This window comes from Borostomias antarcticus, assembly GCF_949987555.1.
Source record: "Borostomias antarcticus genome assembly, chromosome: 19".
In the NCBI taxonomy this organism is placed as follows: Eukaryota; Metazoa; Chordata; class Actinopteri; order Stomiiformes; family Stomiidae; genus Borostomias; species Borostomias antarcticus.
In genome coordinates, this window is record NC_140252.1 from 16,052,507 (window position 1) to 16,071,455 (window position 18,949).

Consider the following 18,949-nt stretch of genomic DNA (forward strand, 5'->3'; position numbering starts at 1 on the left):
CCCCCCTCCGTCAGGCTGACCGGCCAGCATGAATAACTTATTAAAGCCGGCCACGGTGCCAGACGATATAATAACCACCGCAATTATCATCCCTGCGGGGATGCTGAGGAGGTGCCAGTGGTCAGGTACCAAGTGGTTACATTAAGGTGGGGGGGGGGCGGGGGGGGGGGGTTTAAGCCCAGGCGATTTACTATCGGCCTCTACAGCCCCGCCCCCCCAGGGCCACCGCCCTGTGGATTAGCGATGCCAAGTGAATAAATCAAGACGGTCACACCCTGGAAAACCACTTTGTCTGGCCCGCTCCTTATCTGCAGCCGCCGTGCCACTTCAAAAACGCGTTTGTAAATGGGAAATAGGACGGGACGCAGAGAGATGCAGACGGACAGACAAGCGCACGCGCAGAGGGGGGGGGGGGGGGGGGGGGGGGAACGCGCAGAGGAATTTGCGAGTTTAAGCGCGAGATCTAACAGGTAGGACGGACCTCTGAAGAGCCGCTTCAAAAGCTTGCTTTGTTCTCTCAATTCCGCCCCGTCTAATTAGCCGGTCCTATTTCCGTCCCTCGGCCGGGCGCCGTCTCCCTCCCCGTTGCTTTTCGGGAGAGTACGCGGCTCCCGGGTCTCTGAACGGAGACCGCATCGACAGGCAAAAACCGGAAACGGTGACCTAAATTTAAATGGACTGTGCAGGCTACATCCTTTGGAAGCGCTGATGGGCCTAAAGGAGCTGGTGCTGTGGCGATAAGTGTGTGAGTGAATGAGGAAGTTGGCTCTATGTTTGTTGGAGCACCGAAGCAAACCTCCACAAGCATTAGACGGCTCCACTTTGTATCCTGTCTTCTCTTGGCTGCTCTGCCTGCGGTACAGCCTATACCCCCCCCCCCACGTGTTTGTGTGTGTGTGTTGTGTGTGTGTGTGTGTATTGTGTGTATATTATGTGTCTCTGTGAATTTCGTGTATGTGTGTGTTGTCTGTTTGTGTGAATTTCTCTGTATGTTTGTGTGTGTGTGTGTGTGTGTGTTGTCTGTGTGAATTTCTCTGTATGTGTGTGTGTGTGTGTGTGTGTGTGTGTGTGTGTGTGTGCACGCAATCTGTACAAATCTACCCATTTAGGATAACATATTGAGTTTTCAGATAAAAGCAAATTCATTTCTGTATTTATTCAGTATATATGGAGTATAAACCCCTAGATGCAGCATCTATAGTACATCTGCATCACGGATGGCTGGAATCAGGCGTCAGAAGTAATCAAAATGCTAGCTTTCCCACATGAAAAATTGGGAAAATTGATTTTTGGAAATGTTAAAGGGCAGCCTTATCTTTTGTGATTTAGTCCAATATTCCGTCCTCGGTATAAATCCTTTAATATAATACATGAAATGGAAGTGGGCTGCCATCAAAGCCATCTGAAAAGCTGCAAGCTTAAAAGAGGAAATATCTTACTATGTAAATTTATGCACCACTGACAACTTTTGGGCTGATAGAGAACCGAAATACTTACATAACCACCAACTGTAAAATTGTTTACTAGAGACACACACACACAAACACGCACGCACACACACAGACACACATACATACAAGCACACACACACACAAACACACACGCACACACACACACACACACATGGGTATGAGAGGAATTGACACTTGGAAGGACTGTGACATTGTGCCGTTAAGTGGACCAGTGTGTCTCTGAGGGTTGGAGCTCTTCTATATGTAAAATGAGTGGGGTTAATACTGTCCATACATCATTCAGTATAGGTTCCATTTGTAAAATTAGCCAGTGTTTCATTATTATTACCTCTGCCCCAACGACAGCGCAGAGCGAGAGGTTATGTTTTCGGTAGTGTGTGTTGGTTGGTTGGTTCGTTCTTTAGCAGGATTACACAACTACCACACCGATTTTCGTGAAACTCTGTGAAGGGGTCTGGGGACAACTTGGAACCCATTCAATTTGGAGCAGATCCTAATCACGGTGCCGGTCCAAAAACGTCTGGGCCGACCATTCACCTCCATTCATTGTTTGGACTAGGATTACGAAAAAACTACCAGACAGATATTCATAAAACTCAGTGTAGGGGTGTCGCATGGACCACTTTAGTACCCATTAAATTTTGGAGCGGATATGAATCACTGGGTGGATCCATGAACTGCCCAAACACGACAGGCCATTCACCTCCATTCATTTTTTTGGACTTAAACTTTTTTGGAGCACAAAATTCCAGTCAGTGGGGGAATTGAAACATCCGTATCTCGACATGGGAATGTCACAGAGACGCGAGGTTTGGACTGACATAAAGCTCTCGATCTAACGAATGCAGCAAGAGCCTGTGCACGTGTGCAGAGCCACGGAATGCATTCATTTAGTAATGCAAGTAATGAGTCTTGAGGACTCCATGTCTCTGTTGCGCTTATCTATTAAGTTGTTCATTGGAGTTTGTTGGGCACGGGTCACAGCTCGATCAATAACACCCCTAGTGGCCCCTCATGTCGGTGACCTGGGTAGTGAATTCCTCCGGGACTTAACAGAGCCCTTTCAGGAGTTGCCATTTGGTTCCATTGGTTTTCGATAGATCGCGGTTTTGAATTTTGTTCTCATGACCCTTTGAGATTGTGACACCGAGGAAGTTAACGAATGTGAGGCTGCTGTCTCCTGTACAGTGAGAAAGGCTGTGGTCAGGATAAAGGCAGGAAGTCCTGAAGGTCATTTACATCTGATTCATAGAAGCAAATGATGTCATCGATGCACTGTAGCGTTTCCATAGCTTAACGTTAGAAACGAAAGGGTTCTTGTCGCTGAACACAGTTAGTTTCCCAATCTCAGAGAGACAGAGAGAAAGAGAAAGAGAGAGAGGAAATGATCTGACCGATCAGAGAGACAGGAGAGAGATCAGCACCTGGCATTTGTCTGGCTTAGCCTCCCCGATGGCAGCGTCTCCCAGAAACACCTCTTCACTTCTCAGAGTGTCAAACCCTAAACGGGCGGTAGGTACTCACTCACACGCAACGAAAGCGCTTTTCTGACATGGGATCCCAACGCCAGAGAAGCCAGAGAAAATTGCCGGCTCTCCAGGCAGTTCAGAGCATCCAATTTCTTTCTCTGTTCGTTTTGTAAACGCAGCAATTCGACAAAGTAATTGACAGGGGGAACTCAAAGAGAGGGAGAGGCTTTTACATCTGAATCTCCCCTGACTGCTTCTCCAGTCTGCTCCCCTACGGTGTTTTATTCATTTTGATATATTTGTATTTAACCTTTATTTAACCATGTTTGTCTCATTTACATTAAAATATCTTTTACCAGAGAGAGCTGGCCAAGAAGCGCAGCAGTGCTCACAGTATAGTTGCTGACACAACACAGATACATGATCAATTCAAACATTTGCAATTTACTTTATAATGTCTTTAAATTCAGGCTATTTCCAGCAGATGGTGCAGAGAACATAAAGGCCTTCTTGCTCAACTCAGTCCGAGCTTTAGGAACAGTCATAAGACAAGTGTCCTGAGACCTTAACCCATGGCCGCCATGGCGTGTGCTATATGACCTTGGAGCGTAAGGGTGTGTGTTTATGTATGACCTGTGTGTGTGTGTGTGTGTGTGTGTGTGTTTGTGTGTGTGTGTGTGTGTGTGTGTGTGTCCTACCTCTCTTAACCAGCTGGATGTTGGCCTGCCGCCTGCCGTTGGCGTTTTCTACGTAGCAGGAGTAGTTCCCCAGGTCCGCCTCCTCCACAGAGTCCATGGTCAGGGAGACGGACACCTCCTGCTCCCCCAGGTGCTCCCGGATTGTCCTGCAGGGGGCGACATACAACACACAGCTCTGGAAGGACTGCAAAAAAAACTATTTTTTTTGCACAAAAACGGACGTTACTAGAAACAGGGCAATGGTTTAATTTGCCCAGGATGGGGGAGGGCTGCTGGATAAGTGGACACATAATTAGCTAGAGAAATTATTTATACCGGCTACCATGGCAACAGGACAACGGCAGAAAAACAATTTACTAGTAAATGAATCTAGCACTGCAGGGAGAGTCGGGTGGGTATGAAATAATGATATTTATGTTTACAGACGCTGCCTCGTTTTATGATAGATGGCTAATGTGACGCGCGGCTGTGTGGGCGTCATACACAAGGTTCCTCGCTTGGGGCCACTCAAATATGTTTAATGGTCAATTAATCAAATATATCTTTAATGACCATTAATCAAACTCCTCGGCATCATGGGATATGGAGTTTATATCGAGCTGATTACAGAATTCTGCTGACATTTTTCCATCGGACAGCTTTAGCTTCCACGAACACAAATTTCACGTGCTATAGCTAACCAGTAATCGGTGGCGATTCTGAGATCAAGCGAACGTGCGCATGCTACTCGTGAATGTCAGGAATGCTAGCACGTAACGTTGGTATAGCAACGACAGACATCACCCTGGACACAATTTGACAAGCGGACACTAGTTGGCATGACAGTTCCTTTTAGTTGATTATACAACACAGGTGATCTCCATAATGAGGAAAACGAGAAGAATTGAGATCAAGCAAGCAGTATGACTCCTTCAATGTGATTGTGCAGACCTCTACCAATGATTGATGGTATTGACTGATTGTGTAATTGGGTTGAAATTGCATGGCTGGATCGCCCAAACACGGCCGGGCCAGCCATTCATTTTTTGGACTAGGATTAAGCAAAAACTACCAGACCACTTTTCATGAAACTCGGAGGAGGGGTGTAGCATGGGCCAATTTAGAACCCATTCAATTTAGCTGCGCACAGAGCATGGATGTGTTAATAGAGCACAGAGCCACAGAATGCTTTCAGAGGTCTGTGCTCTCACAGCACCATTTCTAGTTTTTAATTAAATCAGTAAATTGATATCTATCTATCTATCTATCTATCTATCTATCTATCTATCTATCTATCTATCTATCTATCTATCTATCTATCTATCTATCTATCTATCTATCTATCTATCTATCTGTCTGTCTGTCTGTCTGTCTGTCTGTCTGTCTGTCTGTCTGTCTGTCTGTCTGTCTATCTATCTATCTATCTATCTACGTTAAACATTTTCTCTGCACCATTAGAGCTCAGGAATCTGTGATGTCTGTCAAGGCTTTGGATGTCACACATGCGTGTGCGTGTGTGTGTGTGTTTGTGCATGTGTGTGTGTGTGTGCGTGCATGTGCGAGTGTGCATGTGCGCGCATGTGTGTGTGAGAGAGTGTGTGCATGTACTGTATGTGTGTGTGTGTGAGCATGTGTGTGTGTGAGTGAGTGTGTATGCACACGTGCGGTGTGCCAGTGTGTGTAAGAGACGGGGACTGGTAGAGTGGAGAGAGTATGGTTGGACAGAGATGAAAGAGCGGGAAAAGTCCTTGATGTTCCACACACACACACACACACACACGCACACACACACACACACACACACACACACACACACACACACACGCACGCACTCACACACGCACTCACACACACATGCAGACGAGTGAATTGCCAGCATATGCGTCCAACCGGAGGTCGTCCAATTCTTCCAATTCGGACCAGCGGTAGTCGTTCTCCAATCCTGTCCGAGGACTCCTGATTGACAAGCCCATAGGGACGGCCCCCTTTCTTTGAAGTGTCTGAATGTAAGTAACGTGTCAGAGCATCCCTTCAACACAACAGGCTCCACGACTCTCACATAATTACACTTTGGCTTCAGCACTTTTTTTTTAAGATTAAGCTCTTAGTCACTTTTAGAAACGAGATGCACTTGGGGGTTCTGGCGAGCACTAGTACACTGGCTACGTACATTAAATGCAGTTACTGTAAGTCGTTTTGGATAAAAGCGTACGCTAAATGACTGTAATGTAATGTAACATAGTTCTCACATATTTTGAATGTTGAAGTCTGACAACATCTTTCTCTGACCACTGGCTGCGTGAGACCCCGTTCTGGGGTCACAGCTGTTACCCTCTGTCGTCATGCGCTGACATGTTTTCCAAAAGGCTCAAAAGTCTCTTTTATGTTGATGTTCCTCAGGCAATTCTGTCATTTGAGTAATTTCCATATCAAAGTTACAACGGCAGATGAAGAGACGGCCACAAGTGGATCTAAAATAGGCTGGATGAATCCTACAAAGTACAACACGCACACACACACACACACACACACACACACACACACACACACACACACACACACACACACACACACACTCACACACACACACAGCACTTGACACGTGGGAGATGTCAAGGGCTATGATGAGCTGGCATATGGATATTTCCCCTCTCTAGCAAAGCTCTGCACATTTCTGTTTACCTCTCTCTCTATGTCCCCCATATTTCTTTCTCTCTACACCCCCATCTCTCTCTCTATCCCCCATATCTCTCTCTATCCCCCATCTCTCTCTCTATCCCCCATCTCTCTCTCTATCCCCCATCTCTCTCTCTACCCCATCTCTCTCTCTCTCTCTATCCCCCATCTCTCTCTACCCCATCTCTCTCTCTCTAACCCATCTCTCTCTACCCCATCTCTCTCTCTCTATCCCCCATCTCTCTCTCTACCCCATCTCTCTCTCTATCCCCCATCTCTCTCTCTCTCTACCCCATCTCTCTCTACCCCATCTCTCTCTCTCTAACCCATCTCTCTCTACCCCATCTCTCTCTCTCTATCCCCCATCTCTCTCTCTCTATCCCCCATCTCTCTCTCTATCCCCCATCTCTCTCTCTACCCCATCTCTCTCTCTCTATCCCATCTCTCTCTCTACCCCATCTCTCTCTCTCTCTCTATCCCCCATCTCTCTCTCTATCCCCCATCTCTCTCTCTACCCCATCTCTCTCTCTCTACCCCATATCTCTCTCTCTACCCATCTCTCTCTCTATCCCCATCTCTCTCTCTATCCCCATCTCTCTCTCTATCCCCCATCTCTCTCTCTACCCCATCTCTCTCTCTCTCTCTCTCTCTCTATCCCCCATCTCTCTCTCTACCCCATCTCTCTTTCTCTACCCCATCTCTCTCTCTACCCCATCTCTCTCTCTCTCTCTCTCTATCCCCCATCTCTCTCTATCCCCCATCTCTCTCTCTACCCCATCTCTCTTTCTCTACCCCATCTCTCTCTACCCCATCTCTCTCTCTCCCTCTATCCCCCATCTCTCTCCCTCTATCCCCATTTCTCTCTATCCCCCATATATCTCTCTCTCTACCCCATCTCTCTCTATCCCCATCTCTCTATCCCCCATAAACTGTATCTCTCTCTCTACCCCATCTCTCTCTCTCTCTATCCCCCATCTCTCTCTATCCCCATCTCTCTCTATCCCCCATATCTCTCTCTCTCTACCCCATCTCTCTCTCTACCCCATCTCTCTCTATCCCCCATATCTCTCTCTCTCTACCCCATCTCTCTCTATCCCCCATCTCTCTCTCTCTACCCCATCTCTCTCTCTATCCCCCCATCTCTCTCTCTCTACTGTACCATCTCTCTCTTTCCCCCACCTCTCTCTCTCCACCATCTCTTTTCTACCCCCTATCTCTCTCCCTCTATTCCCCTATCTCTCTCTCTTTCACCCCCCTATCTGTCTCTCTCTCTCTTTACTTCTCCATCCACCTGTCTCTCACTTTCCTTTCTCTCTTCCGCTCTGTCGGCCTTCATCTCTCTCTCCTCTCCTCCTCCTCCTCTCTCTGGCGTGGATTCCTCCCGTGTTTGGCTCCCTGTGTGTCGGCAGAGGAAGCTTCTGGGTGATCTAACAGGTGGCTCAACTAACAGAGACGCGGTGACATGATGCTGTAGAGCCTCCAAATGTCATGTCACCGAGACCGCCCGTGTTGGATCTAACCTTTTCATTAGCCAGAACACTCTCTGACTGTGGAAATACACAACGTGTGTGTGTGTGTGTGTGTGTGTATTAGCGTGTGTGTGTGTGTCCAAGGCTGAGGCGCTAAGCAGCCCCTCTAGACGACCACAAATCAGGGCAGTAGAACTCCCAGAGTGCCCCTCTCCTGCTTATCAGTGGTCGCCCACTCCGGCTAACTTTAGACACACGCAGCACAGGGAACACCACAGAGAAACACACTGCTGTTCTATACACACACACACACACACGCACACACACACACACACACACACACAGTACACACATACAGTACACACATACAGTACACACATGCAGTACACACACACACACACACACACACACACACACACACACACACACAGTACAGACATGCAGTACACACACACATACACACACACACACACACACACACACACAGTACACACATGCAGTACACACACACACACACACACACACACAGTACACACATGCAGTACACACACACATACACGCAGAAGCGTCATGCCTATGGAACTTGAGGGGGCACGTGCCCCCTCAGATTTTTTTTTTTTTTTTTTGTACATTTCTGTTATTGTTTGTTTACCATTACATTTTACAATGCGGAGCTATGATTATTTTCTCTGCTGAGCTGAATGTATTATTTTAATTATGTCATAGACCACCTCGAAAAGCCACCATAACATAAAGCATAAAACACCCTCTTTCCCGGTGGATTTGGTTTCTTCCAAATTAACACCGGACCTGGAAGCCCCCACCCCTCACCTTGTCTCAGATAAACACGTTTTCATGGTCTGCTTGCATACATTTAGATTAAGGTTGTCCTTAACTGATGAACAGGTCTCCAAATATTAGGCTATTCAGTATATCAGATTCAATATACTTCATACTTCAGTATACAGTATATCATTCAGACCAATGCCAAGTGAGTAAAAAAAAAGTAGTTCAGTCGAGATCACTTTAGTCAAAATTTACCCATTTATTAGCATGCAACGATATATACAGCATATGAATTTTTTACGCATGTGAATTTTGGCGGTGGGATCTGTTCGGGGGGCCCCCTGCCTTCCATGCATGTGGAAAGCGGCAATCTAGATGTTCCCCCCCTCTGGGCCGCTTGGCCCAGAGTGCCAGAAGAGGGAACGGCATCTAGCCCCCTGCCTCTATGACGATCAGAGTGGGCCGCGATCGGGAAGAAGCTCGGAGGTAACTCAGCCCACTAAGACCGTCAACATGAGCACGGAACGCAAGAGCAGAGAACGCGGAAGCAGCGAGTGCGCAGATACGAGCAAGAGCGAACGATGACATGTTTTGACAGCTTCAATACATGCTGAGCTGAACCAATGCTATGACAGCTGACAGTCAGCTGGTGGGTTGCGTCATACGGGGTGTGACTGATTAGCCTCTGCCGATTAGCCCGGCATTGACATCGTGCCTCGCCTGAAGTTACGTCGGAGACTTCATATTTGTTTTCCCTTTTATTTTGAAAGTCCTTGAAAGAACTCTACCGGTAAGTTTAATTTCACACCACTTGAGTGGCAACTGGTAGTGTGCTGTGTCCTGATTTTAAACTGCAAAAAATGCACCAAAAAACACTTTCACACGCGCTGTGCACGCTAATAACTCCTCACACGCACGCTGCGCACGTGCTTCGCTATCTCGTGCCCCCTCGTTTTTTTGGGTTACATGACGCCCCTGCACATACACACACACACACAATTTGTCTGCTAATAAAGAATGCATGGTAACTTACATTATTGAGAAACAGTATTAAACATTCATAGACTCTATGGTATGAAATGGCTTGGCCAGTGGAATAAAGCCCATCTATCCCCAGACCTGTCTGGGCAGGTGAGTCACAGTTGAGAACGAAACAGGTGTGAAATGGTCATTAACTCCATTCACTGTGAGAATGAGGTGTTCTCCATGACCTCCCAAACTCATACTCATATCAACAGGCTTCTGGTGACGAAAAACTATTCCACATCTCAGCGCACACATACTGTATAAGTGTCCGGTCCAGTGCATCTGGCATGATAACTGTGATTTCATTAATGATAAGGGTTATTCACAAACTTCCCAAAATGCCCAATGGGAATTCATGGTTATAAACTTGAAATGTATGCGAATTAACAGGAATAAATTCAGTTTTCCAGCTTATTCCCGTTAATTCCCATTAATTCCCATGGGAAGTTTGTGAATATTCCCGGAATTTTGCAACCCTATTTTTACAGTTTTACACATGGGAACATACAGTAAGCCTACAGTGCATGTGTCTCTTAGAGACACACGTCACTGACTGATGCATTATGGGATGGACCTCGGAGCTCTTACTTGATGTCGCTCTCCTGGACCCTCTCCTCGTCCAGATCCTCGATGAACTTCTCTCCCTTCATCCAGTAGATGAGCGGACTGGCGTCTCCGCTGTAGCCGAAGAACGCTCGACACGTCAGATTGATCGGACTTCCTGTGGAGGAGAACGAACAGGAAATGAGATGGGCTGGATACAGTGTGACAGTCTCCCCAGTAGGGAAGGCAAAGCCAGGCACTCTCGGTTTAAGTGCTTCTGTAAGTGTTAGGGCTAGGTTTTGCCCGGACAAAGCTTAGCCCTTGGCACTTAGCCCCGGCACGAAAACACAGCCCTTGAATCGGGCCCTTGAAGTTTTTATCAAGATCGTCCCTGACCTGTCTGCAATTCCCACCTTGCCAAAGTGAAACCGCTCGTTTTCGCAGCCGAGACTGACACCTCTGTCCGTCTGACCCCGCCCAGACCCACACACCGACGCCCGGCCGCCAGACCTGGCTAGCGGACCGCCACGGGGGGATCCGGGCGTCTGGCAGCTGCCTGAGCACGCGAGAACATATCAGGAGGTGTGATGTACAGATAGGCCCCGGGGCCCGGGGGGGGAAAGGCTGAAACTATCGATGTGCTGTCCGGGGGGGAGGGGCTCAGCCGACACGCTTCAGAGAGACAGATTCTCTCCTCTGCCACGGTCTCTCTCGCCCTCTCTGCTTAGCTCACTCTCAACGCATACTACAGTATCTGTCGAGGGGAGATAAATCCACTCAGAGATCATCTCTCTCCCTCTCTCTTGTTCTCTCGTTCTTTCAGTTTCTCTCTCTCTCTCTCTAATGCACCCCCCCCACCCACGTGCACACACACACACACACACACACACACACACACACACACACACACACACACACACACACACACACACACACACACATACACACACAGTCTTCCAGGGAGTCGTACCCTATTCTACGCCCACCACACTGTTACCCTAGAAACGCCATCTAAGCTCAGCAGTGTGCAGTCCTATCAAGCTGTTAATCAAGGACTCTGTCAAAAGAGCATTCAAGAAGACAACGTGTTCATTATTGTTGCTCAGTCCTCTATCCACAGCCGAGCCCCAGAAGCCTGTGAGATGAGAGGTACAGTAACACTTTCGTGTACTACTGTGTACTGGCTACTTCTAAAATAAATATGTATTTGTGTAGTACTCAATTATGACCATCCATCCATCCATCCATCCATCTATCTATCTATCTATCTATCTATCTATCTATCTATCTATCTATCTATCTATCTATCTATCTATCTATCTATCTATCTATCTATCTATCTATCTATCTATCTATCTATCTATCTATCTATCTGTCTGTCTGTCTGTCTGTCTGTCTGTCTGTCTGTCTGTCTGTCTATCTATCTATCTATCTATCTATCTATCTAAGGCAAAACATCATGAACTAAAATAGGGGGATGTATGGATCTCAGTGTGTATTTGTCCACTCATGGATAAGAATGAAGCTGTCTATATATATATGATCTATTGGTCTAAAACACAGAGGGGGGCTTTCATGCTTTGCAGCTGTAGGCTGGACCCTGACAGTGACAGAGCTGGAGGGGTACAGAATACAGGAGCGTTATCTCTGGAGCCACTCATGGAGGCGCGGTGCCTCTCCAGGCCACCAGAGGGCCCTCTGTCGCTACAAACCAGGGTTGTAGCATCAGCACAGCAACTCAAGAGGGAGAAAAAAAAACGCAAAGCAGTGAGACAGCTGTAGCCATCATGAAAGGAGCCTTTCTTGATGCAAATACTGTAGGCTTGACCCCAGGGCTCCGATAAGTAGAAGCATATATGCAGACTGCAATGCAGCAGACCTGATAGACAGCCTACTGTACTACACACGCCCAGATAGGAGGACGGATTAGACTGTGTGTAAACAGCAAGAGAGACAAGCCCTTTCTCCCTCCACATGGGCTCTTACCTTCCACACGGGACCCTAACCCTCCACATGGGGCCCTAACCCTCCACACGGAAGCAGCAGTCCATGGCATGCACCATGATCGCCAGAGGAAACCACTAGAACTTGTGTGTATGTTTGTGTGTGTGTGTGAGTGTGTATGGAATCAAGGGATTGTGTTCCTGTGATAAATAGCATACATTTGCTAAAAGGAGCATCGCTGAGTACAATACTTATGTTTGTTGTTGTTCCTTTCATGTCACGCCGTTGCTGATTTCAACCATTCGGCAACAGTGGGCCTCTTATTGTGGGTAGCCCTCAATGAATTATTCATTCAATTCATTCAAACTTTACTTATTCTCGATGGGTTATTGAGTGCAAGCTCTCATTTACAATAACGGTGAGAAAATAATGCTGCTGCCAATGACTTGAGCTACATTTCAGTGTGAAGAGGGACATTTTTAGTCAATTAGAAGGTGTCCTTATCCAGAACGGCTTACAACTTAGGCAATTGAAGAGACTATGCTTTTGAGACATTGTACTGTATGTTCTATTTTCCACTTCAGTAGTAATGACACTGAGCTTTCCTTCTTTGCTACTCTTCACAGAAAGAGAGACTCTTCTACTCCTCAGAGAGACATATAGAGAGAGAGACTAACCCTTCTCCACATAGAGACAATTCATTTAGCACACGCTTTTATCCAAAGCGACTTCCATCGTTTTTGAGCAAGTGTTGGGGGTTAAGCAACATGCTCAAGGGCACGACGGTAGGCAACGATTATCAAGTGGACTGGCCTGGCCTTGAACCAGCAACCTCGACTGATCAGATGCTATGACCACTGGGCTACCTGCCGTCAAGTTAGGCCTCTCTCCACTCACTCAGACTCTTTCCATTGCATTACATAGATGTCCAGGGCATCTAGGTCCCTTGCTTCCCTCATTAGATAATATGGTGGGTTTATGGAGCAACACCGCGTAATAAAGGCATTTTATCACAGCCATTCTCCCGAGTCCTCTGGGAATCGGCCGGGGGCTTTCCACACCCACACAGCATCACTGTCTTCACTGGCGCCGGTGTGGAGATGAGATGGAACTCATTAAAGCGCAGGAAGGATTCTTGGTGAGTCCCAATCCAAAGGAAAAATACGCACTAATCGAATGCAATCTTATAGGGATCAATGTATGGATCTGTTTCACTGAGATTCACTGGGCTTATTCAGCATGGAGCATGGAGTTGGAGACTGGAGAGAGAGAGAGGAAGAGAGAGAGAGAGAGCGAGAGAGAGAGGGAGAGAGGGAGAGAGAGAGAGAGAGAGAGGGAGAGAGAGGGAGAGAGAGAGATAGAGAGAGAGGGAGAGAGAGAGAGGGAGAGAGGGAGAGAGAGAGAGAGAGAGGGAGAGAGAGAGAGGGAGAGAGAGGGAGAGAGAGAGAGAGAATGTGAAAACAAAAGAGCAAGAGACAGAGGGTGAGGGAGAGAAAGAGAAAGACCTCCATTCAAATGTCTGCTGGAGCACAGCCTGACATTTTAAAAGATCAACACCCTCTCTCACATTGATATTTCAGCAAAGCAATACACTTAAGCTTGAAGGGCGATTAGCAGTAGCATTTTTCTCCTGTAAGCCAGGATAAGCCTGGCACACCCCGAAAAAATTCCACCCAAAAAATAAATACATTTCGCCTTCGTTTCAGACGTGTTTTTGACTTAACTGCGTGATCTGCCACAAATCGCTCAGTTCGGCTCACGCAAATAAACAGTCACGTCGACTGATCTAACGAGCTTGTTGTCCACTAACATTGTGGCCAGCTAGATGGCTTCTAGCTGCCCGAATGAAAAATCAACCGATCAAATTAGCCTACACACACTTATTAGCCTACACACACTTAACTCGAAATTGTCGTCATCGGTCCTAACCTGTGATTTGTCAAGTATCACGTGGACGTGGGGAATGCCAGATCGTGAGTGGCTTACATTTGAATTCCCATAGAGATTTTAACATTGGGATAGTTTATCCAATCAAATCTTGTCATGATTGTCCCGCCGTTCATCTGTCAATCGTAATCACGTCGTCCATGTTAGCTAGCTAGCTAGCTAGCTAGCTATCGGCAGTGATCAACATGGAAAACGGATATCTAGAATATTTTTTGAAAATTAAAATGATTACACAAAACTACCATTTGAGCCCTAGCTCAAATGATTAATTGCTGGAATGGTGGACTATAATGAATCAGAGATGAGGCATTAGATGTGTTTATTTGTGTGCATGCTCAAAATCATTGCTGTGGAGTAACGGTACACCGAGACACGCACAACATGGCAAGATTTGGATGAACAATTTAACTTGCAAAACAGCATGGGAAGGGGGTCTACTTATCCTAAGTGAAGTGGATTAAACAGGATTGGGTTTACCAGATAATGTTAGTTTTTGTGATTATTAAGTGGCTATGGTTGAATGAAGTAAAACTCTCTTAGATACTTCAGTGCTCAAGCACATGTCAGTGAACTTGAGAAAGCAACAGCAGGTGCTTGGGAATGCAAGTGGCACGCACAGGGACCGCTGGTATCATCAAATGAGAGCATATGCTATAGTTTAGACTACTCTATAATTCTGTAGCGGTAGGCAGATTTCTGGAACAGCAGTTTAATAGTAACACTGATTAGTGAGGTAGCAGTGAGCTGTGGTCTATTTGATCTTCCTGCTGTTCTTTTGTGGTGCTTGGCCATTGTTGTCATAATGTTATAGAATGGATCTGTAGTATATTAGGTGTGTCCCTATAAGCTTGGCTGTATCAGCCTAAATATTGCCCTCCTCTGATTCGCCCCCCTCTCTCTCTCTCTCTATCTCACACACACACACACACTCACTCACATTATTGGCCTTTGTTGATGTGGTAAAACAGGCTACTGTACTTTTGTTTGTTTTGTTTTTTTGTTGTTTTTTTTACATATAAAAACGCTTCTGAGAACATGTTTGTTTTGCAACTCTGTTGAAATTCTAGTCAACATCTTTACCACCCAGGGAATACCTCTCCCTTCTCTCTCTTTTCTCATTATCGCAATCGAAATACCCCCGCTGCTCTCTCTGTCCCTGTCTCTCTCAGAAATGCTGATGCTGTCTTACAGGGAATACAAAGTTCCCATCCAGTAAAGAGTGAAAGGTGTAGTATTCACTGAGGGTTGGCTTTGAGGTCAGACCTCCTGGGTTTAACTCAAGCTGATGAAGAGGCCTGAGATACAAGCTACAGTAGGCACCCAGACCAGGGGTGGGGTGAAGGAGAGAGAGGGAGAGAGAGATTGAGAGAGAGATGGGGGGGAGAGAGAGAGAGAGAGAGAGAGAGAGAGAGAGACAGGGAAACACAGAGACCAAATCAACTCTAGGTGGAATCTTTGGAACGGTGTAACGGTTTAATGCTGATTCTATTTCCCGCGTGTCAGCACTCCTCAGAATGACAGAAGATCCCCCGGAGCAGGTGCACGGCTCAGCTTGTCAGCCAATCACGAGACAGCTCACGACGCTCAGGGACCAATCCGGAGAGAGATTACTGCGCTCAGGCACCAATACCGAGACAGCTTACTGTGATCATGGACCCAACACGACTCAACCCGATACCTCAGGAGTCCACTGATGCTGGTTTTCACAAGACAATGTACCAGGTCAGCTTGGTTCAACTTGACTCTACTTGCTTAACTCTACTTACTCTTGCAACTTTTTAAAAGTTGTTTTCCACTGCAGATAGTTGGGAGTTCAGTTGCCACGCCCCCCCGGGTCAACGTCAATGGGAGCCCCAGAATTCACCAAAAGGAAAATGTTTTTCTCATTTGAACATATAATTAATGAGCGAAACAGTGAGAAACTGGTGATGACCTTGCATTTCACTGTAGCGTCAGCGTAGGAAAGAGAGTTTCAACCCATATGACCTGGGCGGCGTCCATGTTTAATTGCGTATATAAAAACCATCCCACGTGAATAGCTGTCTGTTTGAGGATTTACTGTGGCAATAAATGACAGAGAAACGATCTGCCGGTATCTGTCGGTACGCTGGCCGTACCCTCAGGGCCGAAAGGTGCTACCGTACCTCCGCAGCGTGCCGTTGGCGCTAATGTCCGAGGCGTTCAAATTCTACCGTTCTTTTGGAAGCGAAATGTTCCAGCACTCTCCAAATTTAATTAAAAAAATGTCACGTTGAAAAACAAATTTAGAAGACCTGAGTGGATTTCAGCCATTATGTTTGTTTTTCTTAGTTCCCGTGTTGTCAAAAGATATGAAGTCCACCTGCCGAAGGAACTGAGACGTAACAACATTCGGTCTTGAGGCTCTGAGAGGAGTGGAGAAAATGATTACAACGAAGTGAAGTGAGATGAATGAAGTCATTTAGTAATGACCCCTCGCTTGACAGTGTACAATCATCTAGTGGCTGAGTCTCCTTCGCCGTTTGCCTGACCAATCGGCAGTCTGCAGTGTTTCCACGTCACCTCGTTCGCTTCAGCTCGCTCGGAACCTCGGTGGAGGCGATCCGAAAAAAGTCCCGATTCGACTCGACTCTACTCGCACTTTACCCGACGGAAAACCCCCCAAAAAGCGAGTTGAGTCGAGTCGAGATGTGACCTTTTCCCATGCGGTGGAATATCTCTATTAGTGACAGGCAGCCGGCGGTCTCACGCAGACTGAGGGGCGTCTCTCTCTGGGTCTGAGCTCTCCTGAACCGGACCCGTGAGACCGGCGCCGGGACTGAGGGGCCGACACGGACTAGCCGACGATCTGACATGTTTCGCTGATCCCCTCGGATCCTGTGGAAGGGAGTTAGGGGGACGGATGAGGGACAGGGAGAGACTCTGAGGCAGGGGGCGAGGGGGGGGGGGGGGGAGGCTAGGAGGGAGAGAGAGGGGGATGGGAGAGAGAGAGTGAGGGGGCTGGCTGGGGGGGCAGGGGATGGGGCGGAGAGAGAGAGAGAGAGAGAGAGAGAGAGAGAGAGAGAGAGGCTAGGGGAGAGAGAGGGGGATGGGGGAGAGAGAGAGAGAGGCTAGGGGAGAGAGAGAGAGAGAGAGTGAGGGGGCTGGCTGGGGGGGCAGGGGATGGGAGGGAGAGAGAGGGAGAGAGAGAGAGAGGCTAGGGGGAGAGAGGGGGATGGGGGAGAGAGAGAGAGAGAGAGAGAGAGGAGGGGTGAGACAGGAGAGAGAGAGAGGGCGAGCTGGGGGAAGTGGGGGGGGGGTGGGGGGTGATGAAGGGCTGACGCAGCTCCGTCGGGGGGTTCCGGGCCGCAGTTCCCGCTGATGAGCTCTCTCACGAGGCGCAGGTGTGTGACGAGGGGTCTGTCATCCCCCCCCCCCACGTCTCTCTCTCTGCTTAAATCTCCGCCTGTCAGTCTCTCTCTCCCGGTCTCTCCCTTTCTCCACCTGTTTTACGATTTCACTCGATCTGTTCCTCCTTCCCACTCTCCGTCTCTGACTCCATCTGCCTCCCCCTCCCTCTCCATCTCCCCCTCCCCCCGCCTCCCCTCTGCCTCTCCCCCTCCCTGCCCCCCTCCGCTCCCCTGTCTCCCCCACCCTCTCCCCCTCCCCCCTGCCTCTCCCTGTCCCCCTCCCTGCCCCCCTCCTCTCCCCCGTCTCCCCCCCTCTCCCCTGCTTCTCCCCCTCCCTGCCCCCCTCCTCTCCCCTGTCTCCACCCCTCCCCCTGCCTCTCCCCCTCCCTGCCCCCCTCCTCTCCCCCGTCTGGCCATGAGACATGCCTCAGGAGGACTCGGTGCGTCCAGACTGGACATTATAGATGCAGAGGCAGGTGTGTGACCAACAGACGGACCGTGGGGTGTTGTGTGGGCGGGATGGGACAGGCGCACACACACACACACACACACACACACACACACTCACGCCTCCTATCGATCCCGACCAGAGAGCGGCTGCCTCGTCATTGGCCACGGGGGCTGGTCTGCGCCTGTGACCGGCCCGTCTGGACCGTCTGGAGCTACAGGGGGGACCTGTCATCCTCACCAATCCTTTCTGTTGCGTATGCACGCCGACCCCTTCCGATTGTCCCTCTAGGGCCTCCGTACGGGCCAGCCACAAAGAACCCCCCCCCTCCCTGTTTCTCCTCCTTCCTCTGGCCATCCAGTCACGGAGGAGTTCGGGGCCCGCCATCCAATCACGGACTGAGTTTAGGGGCCTGTGTGACTTTATGGATGGCGCACTTTTACGCGATGGCGTTCCGCGCCAGCCGGAGTTGGGGCGAATTCAAGATAACCTTGTGCTTCTTAAAAAATAGCTTGTCTTAAAACCTCGGCACTTAAAGCTCTCGCAGTCCATTTAATTAAAAACAATACAATAAATTACAAGCAATGCTATCAACAACGGGGAGGGGAGGGGGCAGTAAACAGAAGCCCGAGTTAAATTATGACCTTGTTCTGGGGAACACTTTAAGGGGGAATCGTGCCGCATGCATAAATTTAAGGCCAGAAGTGCTGACCTGTCAATCACCGGTGTTCCCAGCATGCACTGCACAGGCGTGTGTACCGGGGCAGGGCTGTATTTCATGCTCCAGAGACAGAGCCTCTAAATGTTAATTCGTGTCGGTCGAGATGTCGAAGAATCAAAGCTGTCGCTCGCCATAATATCCGGATGGCCTCTCTAACCTGCCGATACCGCCGCCGGATCAGGACGCCCGGGTTCCTGGAGGAGTCCGTTCGGACCGCGGCACGTGTCGCATACAATAGAGAGCCTCGCCTGCAGGTCCACAGACCCCCAGAGTCCATTTGGCTGTAGAACTACCCAGTCAGCACTTTCTGCAACTGCACTACGCGATGCCTGTTTAGTTTAAGTAAGCTAAACGTCATGTTTGTCCCGTGGAATTAGAATAATGTATTACGGGTCACCTCGGT

At 48.3% G+C, this 18,949-nt stretch overlaps 1 protein-coding gene across 1 annotated transcript in view; it reads right to left on the bottom strand.

Moving 5' to 3' along the window:
* LOC311321361 (interleukin-1 receptor accessory protein-like 1) overlaps positions 1-18,949 on the bottom strand; it is a gene marked incomplete at both ends in the record, with an annotated part of 171,107 nt that overhangs the window by 12,047 nt on the left and 140,111 nt on the right. The window contains 2 exons of the mRNA XM_084453329.1: positions 3,640-3,785; positions 10,164-10,296. Coding sequence (XP_084309455.1) covers positions 3,640-3,785; positions 10,164-10,296 — 279 coding nt within the window. The remainder of the gene's footprint in view (positions 1-3,639; positions 3,786-10,163; positions 10,297-18,949) is intronic.